The 7,500-nt window shown below is 45.3% G+C and overlaps 1 protein-coding gene across 1 annotated transcript in view; it reads left to right on the forward strand.

Annotated features, from left to right (window-relative positions):
* LOC134097774 (saccharopine dehydrogenase-like oxidoreductase) overlaps positions 1–7,500 on the forward strand; it is a 20,222-nt gene that overhangs the window by 12,433 nt on the left and 289 nt on the right. The window contains exons 7-12 of the mRNA XM_062550717.1: positions 268–385; positions 2,208–2,327; positions 2,540–2,596; positions 2,965–3,076; positions 3,215–3,296; positions 6,482–7,500. The exon at positions 6,482–7,500 is cut by the window's right edge and continues 289 nt beyond it. Coding sequence (XP_062406701.1) covers positions 268–385; positions 2,208–2,327; positions 2,540–2,596; positions 2,965–3,076; positions 3,215–3,296; positions 6,482–6,590 — 598 coding nt within the window. The 3' untranslated portion in view covers positions 6,591–7,500. The remainder of the gene's footprint in view (positions 1–267; positions 386–2,207; positions 2,328–2,539; positions 2,597–2,964; positions 3,077–3,214; positions 3,297–6,481) is intronic.

Here is a 7,500-nt window from a genome sequence, read left to right on the forward strand (position 1 = left end):
GGCTGTCTCCGTGTGTCTCTGTTTACTGAACCACACTCAAGTGTTCTACTGAGCTATCCTCTCCAGGTGGTGCGCGAGAGAGTCTCTCTCTCCCTGTGTGTGGAGTGTTTATGGATGTGCTTACTGTATGTTTCTATATTTTGTTATTTTCAGTCTGTCTACATCTTTGTGTGTGTTTGCTCTCTTGTAAATGCAAATGACTAATGTCTCTGTCTGTACTGTCTTCCTCTGTGTGTGTGTGTGTGTGTGTGTGTGTGTGGACCTAAGGGGTGCTCTGTTCTTCTGTGCGGAGATAGACCAGTACGCAGTGCCCTTCATGGGCTCTGACCCCTCAGTAGTGAGGAGGACTCAGCGTTACCTGTGTGAGGAGGATCAGCAGTGTCCGGTGAGTGACCCCTCTCACACGCTCCGTCTCTCTTGACCTTTGACCTTTGCAGTAACTGTGTATTTCTGTCTCCACCCCCACATTTCCTCTTAGTTTGTTAGTAGAAATATTTCACCACTGCTTTAGTCACGACCCCAGTCTTTGATCACACCAAAACTTGGTCAACCAACTGCCCGTGTGACCCTTGTGACCTTTTGCTTTCTTCTTGACACAATCAAGAAGAGGGCGCAACGCCTTAAACGCAGAGAGAACACACAGTGCGTGAGGCTCAGTAGGCCAACATTGTGCTAACGCTTGTCTCCAAGCTTGTAGTCGTTAGCTAATAAATGTCTTACCATGTTTTGCAATCCTTAAACCTGCCTTTGTCTGCTTGCATTGACTTTTTCTCCCTTCAACCCCTCTCACACTCTCTGTCTCTCTTGACCTTTGCAGTACCTGTGTATTTCTGTCTCCACCCCACATTTCCTCTCAGTTTGTTACCTGTAGTTTCTGGTCCAATCTGTGTTGCCCTCTACAGTTTGTTGTTTCTGTTCCAAACGGTGCTGCCCTCTCCAGTTTTAGAGGTATCATCATGCACACTAAGCTGAGAAAACACTTCTCTGGTTGCCCTTTAAAGCACAGAAACACTCTCTATCACTCTCTCTCGCTATCTCTACAGTATCTCTCTTAATCACACATACACACACATACACACACACACACACACACACACACACACACACACACACACAAACCCACACATACACACTCCCCCTCTCTCTCTCTCGCTATCTCTACAGTATCTCTCTTAATCACACATACACACACATACACACACACACACACACACACACACACACACACAAACCCACACATACACACTCCCTCTCTCTCTTTCGCACACTCACTCTCTGTCTCCCACACACACACACACACACACAAACACTCACCCTCTCTCTAGCTCTCTCCCTCTCACACACACACACACACACACACACACACACACACACAGCTCTGCTGTGTCACGGCTCTCTATAATAAGCTGGCTCCCTGTGTCCCCGTTTTCAGCTGCTAGCTCAGGCCTTATCAGACAGGAGTGGGCCTGATGATTCATCTCTCTGATTCATGGTGCTTCTCGCTCATTTCCACTTCATTAAGCTTCACCACACACACACACAGTGAGACACAGACACACACACACACACACACACACACACACACACACAGACACACACACACACACACACACACACACACACACACACACACACACACACACATAGACATACATACACACATGCATAATGTACACACACATAGCCTAACATGCATGTAGACCCATACGATCACTTGCAGGCACTTAACATGTACAGTATATGCCACCGCTCACACAAACCCATTAGTACTGGCGGGTACAGAGTCATACCGCCTCTCACATTTACATATGGTCTCACATAACACACACCTGCGTAAGTGTTTACTCACTTGCACATGTGCTCCTTTTTCCCCTTTCACACACACACACACACACACACACACACAAACCCACGCTCTCATTTAAATGCGCTCATTTAGATTTTCCCTGTGCGTGTTCTCCCTCATGTGGAGTACCTGAGAGAGAAGAGGCTTGAGTGCCTGATGATTCAACCACAGCCACACACACACACACACACACACTCTATCACACTGCACACCTGATTAAGCTGAGGTGTGTGTGTGTGTGTGTGTGTGTTTGAATTTGCATGTGTATAGAAGTTTGAGCACTTTATAAAAACACACACACACACACACACACACACACACTCACTCCCTGAGAACCGCTGTGTTTATGTCTGGTCTGCAGGTGCAGTACTGCGCGTATGCGGGCGTGGGGGGAGTGTGCTCCGTGCTGAAACTGCTCTTCTCAGGGTTTTTCTTCTGGCTGCTGGTCAAGTGTAGCCTGGGTCGAAGCCTGCTGACTAAAGTAGGTGAACCCACTTCCTGGCCCACACCGCCAAAACAAGCCTCTCGAGGCCTACTTCATCATAATCATGCAGCCGTCTGATTGGACAGACGGCTGATGGCCAGCGATCTCATTGGCTAAGGTTGCACGCACCCACGTATTTTTTTCCACCCTCTCACTCTATCCCTCTCTTTCTTTCTTTCCTTCTTTCTTTCTATCCCTCTTTCTCACAGTTTCCAGCGTTCTTCTCCTTGGGGTTGTTCTCCAAAGCCGGGCCGACCCAGAAGCAGGTGGGTCACTGTAGTTGTCGGTGGTTCAGATGTATTAGCAGCACTTAGTGTTGAAAGGAGAAGAAATGCTCTGCTGATGGTGCCTTTCCCTCAGGCCAAAAACACTTATGATTTGAGGAGCCAAAGAACAAATGAACCAATTAAAAAGACAGATTCTTCCTCCTAGATATTGAATTCTCCCCTTCAAATATAAAAGGATCCCTCACCTCTTCAAAAGCAAAATCTGATTTAGAGGAGAGCAGACTTCATTGGACCTTTAGGCTTCTCTATTTTCATGGATTAAACATACTTTTTTTACAAACACTATTCGGGCATTGGACCTGTTGGGGCTTTTTTTTGGAAGAGACTACAGTGTCTTTTTTACTTAGATGGAAGGCACGAGCTTCCGGATGACGTTTTATGGTGAAGGCTACACGAAAGGTCACGACCCCAGCCAAGGGATGCCCGACGGCAGGATCACCACGGAGATCAGAGGAGCAGGTACTCTCTGTCTTTTCTCTCTCCCTCCCTCTCACTCTCCCACGCCACCTCCACACCTTCATCTCAAAGCTCTCACTCAAAGGTCATTTCCTTTGTGGGCACTGCTGACCCTAGTTACTGTCACTATGGTTTCCCTAGAGCCAGGCTATGTCGTCACCCCCGTCGTCATGGTGCAGGCGGCCATGACCTTCCTGAATGAGCCCCAGTCTCTTCCAGAGAGGTGAGTCCTGCCGCCAAGTCTACCTCAGCAGTCTCGCACAGAACGTTCTCCTTGGGTTCTTCAAAACGTTCACAGTTTTATGCAGATCCCTAGGCATTAAGAGCCCTTTTCTGTTTTGCAAAAAAAATGGCTCCATGAGAGTTCTTCATGGCTGAAAAAGGATTTAATGAACAGCATCTCTTTGTAGAGCTTTTCAGTCTCAATTCAATTGTCCTTTTTTAGATTAACATGTAATGAAAAGATTTAGACTGGGCCCATATTCTGAGCGCTGGTCTTGGAATCTCTGCTAGCTGCACATGTCTTCAATCACTCGAGCTCTCGCCGGCATCTGTCTCCCGAAGGCATGTTTAATTTAGACCTCAGTTTGGACTGGAACTGTCAGGCATTCGTTTATTCTGAGAGCCTACTGGTACATGAAATGATGAAGACAACAAAGAGATGTAAAAATACAGACAAGCTGCAGACACACACCAAGCAGAATCCTCTCCTTCCCCTCTCTACTAACTCAAAGTTTCTGGGTCACATTTCCCCCTACACTACAGAAGCCTCCCTCTGGCTGTGTGTGTTCAAGGATAGGTAATGGATGTAGCCAAATAGATGCTAATTAGATGCCTTGATCAGCAAACACCACTAAGACAAAGGCAGGTACATAATAAAGCTTGAGACAGGTGGCCAGGATGGAAATGGATGCAAACGAGCTTATTCAGATGCGTTTGGAAAATTAGATAGTCATGCTACACAGATAGCCCTGGTCTTTGATTATGATGAAAAATAACTGATTAACTAATCAATTATTGTTAAGTATTCAAAGTTATTGTAAACACCATTGGAGGATGACGCACCTTTGCCATATTAACTCCATGATCCAACTCTACGTGCTGTGTTCGTCTGATGAGTGTCTGCCATGTTGGTCTGACTGTGACAAGAGGTCACAGTTAAGACTCGTTTCTTCAGCGAATCCTCATAGTTGGAATGATTTACCTCATGCTCTTCGTTCTACCGATAGTTTTGGGATCTTCAAAAAGCATCTAAAGACTTATTTGTTTTTTCGTACAGTCACAGTTTGTATATATAGTTATTGTTTTTATTCTGTTAATCATATTTAGTCTGTTAATGGTAGGTATTTCTATTATTTTGGCCGTATAACTGTTTTTAATGTTAATATAATGCTCATTGATGTCATTGTAAGTGGCTGTGCACAAAAGTGTCTGCTAAGAACCATAACCATAAAAATAAACATAAAACACTAGGGAACCATTTAGATAGACCCCATTGCATTCAGTATTACTGCGGCACAAACATAGGCTGTGGAAGACCACACATTTGCTGAGTTGCTGTGTGTCTGCGTTGCACTAGAACAACTACAGTATATTTATCAGTGGAGAAAATATTATTTAGGAGTAAATTATTATATCTGCCATTGCTGTGTCTTTATTTCAAAATGTGTGAGTTATTTGTAATAATAGTTTTACTGTAGAACAACAATGAGCAGCATGGGGCTGTAGTTTCCAGTGATTTTAGAACAGCTAAGTGGTGGGTTTTTTTTGCATATTTTAGCATATAAAAACCAGTTAACTGTGCAAATATAAAGTAACAATATAACTCTATAAACTATATAAACTATAATAATGCTTGTGTATAGTGGACACACTATCCCCCATCCTAAATGCCATAAAAGCAGGAGGATGAGTTCAATGAGGATGGTTTATCACTTTATTGCTAGTGCACTGTTTACAGACTAGGCGCTGTACACCACTGCAGGGCTTCCAGCACCTCAGCAGCAGTCCCTGGGCCACTCCTAATGACTGAACCCAGCGAAGGACCCGAGCACACAAATAGCTTTTGGAGACTTTAGTTGGTGCAAACAATTAACGTTTCAACGCAGTAAACACTTACCTATTACCTATTCCTATTCCTATTCCTACTCCTATACTGTACCTGACTCCTGATCAGGATCAAGGGGATGCTCCTCTATGCTATTGTACTCGGTCAGACAGGCCATTTACAAACGCGATGACCCTCGACTCTCTAGCTAGGGTGCCTCTGGTGGGTGTGGGGCCTCCTGTGGGCCACTAGTGTAGCTCACTGTGTATGTACATTACTATAGTGTGCAGGGTGGGAATTTCGTCATTTTAGGGGCAAGGCCATTTGGCCTTCGCCTTCTTTTTTTTTTTAGGGGCACCAAGGCCACATGATAGGGCACAAAGGCCACTGAGTAAAATTCGATGGTTTTACATTTCAGGGTTATCTCGACAGAAATACATAGACCCGCTAGCCGCTGTAGGCTTTGAGAAACACTAACACAGCCTCAAACTTCTTTAAGTTGAGGCCCAATCATGGCAGACTTTGGGGTCATAAGGCCCATCTACACATACCTCACCCCACCCCCCATCAAATCATCATTAGGATTATCATATCACAATTAGTATTATGCTATATTGTTAGACATGCACTTTCACTTCAAAGCAGTCAATGTTTGTGCCAAAATTGTTTACAAAAAGTTTGTGAAAACTATGCACATCAGGGGTGTGCTAAATGTAAGATAGGCTATATAATTACAATAGTTCATTCTTTTGCATGTTTGCATGAGATACTTCTGAAAACAACAGCAAATATGAGTACCATTGTTTTGGGATGTTTCCCTCATGGAAGCATCATAAGCCGTTTTCAGACAGGTTTCTGCACATTCTGTGATAATTACCTGCCACAAATCAAATACGGGACGATTCCGTATCATACTGAATGGTTGGCAACCCTAAGTCAGGGGCATAAAGGCCACTGTGGCCTTATGATGGGTTTTTTTTCAGGGGGCATCAAGGCCAAAGTGTAGGGCAACGGCAGCCATGGCCTCATGGCCTTGGTATAATTCCCACCCTGATAGTGTGTGTGTGTGTGTGTGTGTGTGTGTGTGTGTGTGTGTGTGTGTGTGTGTGTGTGTGTGTGTGTGTGTGTGTGTGTGTGTGTGTGTGTGTGTGTGTGTGTGTGTGTGTGTGTGTGTGTGTGTGTTGTGTGTTGTGTGTTGTGTGTTGTGTTGTGTTGTGTCTAGTGTAGCTCACTGTATATGTACATTACTATTTGTGTGTGTGTGTGTGTGTGTGTGTGTGTGTGTGTGTGTGTGTGTGTGTGTGTGTGTGTGCTCCATCTCCCATCGTTGGCTATATGGCTAACCTCTACGCTGTTGCCAGGGGTGGAGTGTTCACGCCCGGCGCTGCCTTTGGGAGGACGTCGCTGATCCGGCGCCTGCACCGCCACGGCCTCAAGTTCACCGTCACCAGCCAGCAGGGGGCGTCCTGAGTCACAGGGCCAGGCCCACGCTGCTCTCTCCTCTCTCCTGGCTCTTGCTCTGTCGTTCATTTCCCCCCTCTTTTCCCCTCACCCTCTCTCATTCTACCTTTCCCCCCCTCCCTCTCTCTGATCATTTTGTACGTGTTTGCCATTTTATTCTCTTGAGGCATATCTGTCTTTTCACGACTGTTTGTGTGTGTGTGTGTGCGTGTGCGTGTGCGTGTGCGTGTGTGTGTGTGTGTGTGTATGCTGTGCACGTAGGTGTGTGTGTGTTTGCATGTGTGTGTCTGTGCGTGTTCCACCTGTACATAAACGTGTGTGTGTGTGTGTGTGTGTGTGTGTGTGTGCAAAGACAATACTGAGTGAACATGGCCGGCTATCTGTTTGTTGCCATAATGAGTCAGCTCCGCCAGGCTGTTGTTGACATGTTTACTGTTAGCCTTTCCATCCTGACCGCATGCTTGTTACCACGAGGCTGAGGCTGAGCCTACAGCAGCTCAAATGTCAACATGCTACCCTCTCTCATAGCCCGCAACACAAACATTTAGCACGGAAGGCGAGCTAGTCTGCGGTCTCGGGTATGAGCGAATATGAGTTTTGAGGAAGACTAAGATGTTTGGCAGAAAACCTGATTTTGTTTGCTTTTGGCTTCAATTTGTTTTACGCAATAAGGAGTTTTGAAATGAATTCATGCGCTTGTTTGACTTGAACATGTTCTTAGGAGTTAAGCATAGGATGCTAATATTTAGTTCAAGTTCCAGGTCTTGGTGTCACTAGGACCATGAATTCAGTGCCTGGAGAGCTGAGGAGTTAAAGTGCTTTTTAAAAAATCTTATTGGCTGTAATGTTGGTCCTTTAAGTTATACATGCAAGCCTATGTATAAACCGAATGCACAGATCTGATTAACTTAAGGACATA

The sequence above is a fragment of the Sardina pilchardus genome, chromosome 12, assembly GCF_963854185.1.
Source record: "Sardina pilchardus chromosome 12, fSarPil1.1, whole genome shotgun sequence".
In the NCBI taxonomy this organism is placed as follows: Eukaryota; Metazoa; Chordata; class Actinopteri; order Clupeiformes; family Clupeidae; genus Sardina; species Sardina pilchardus.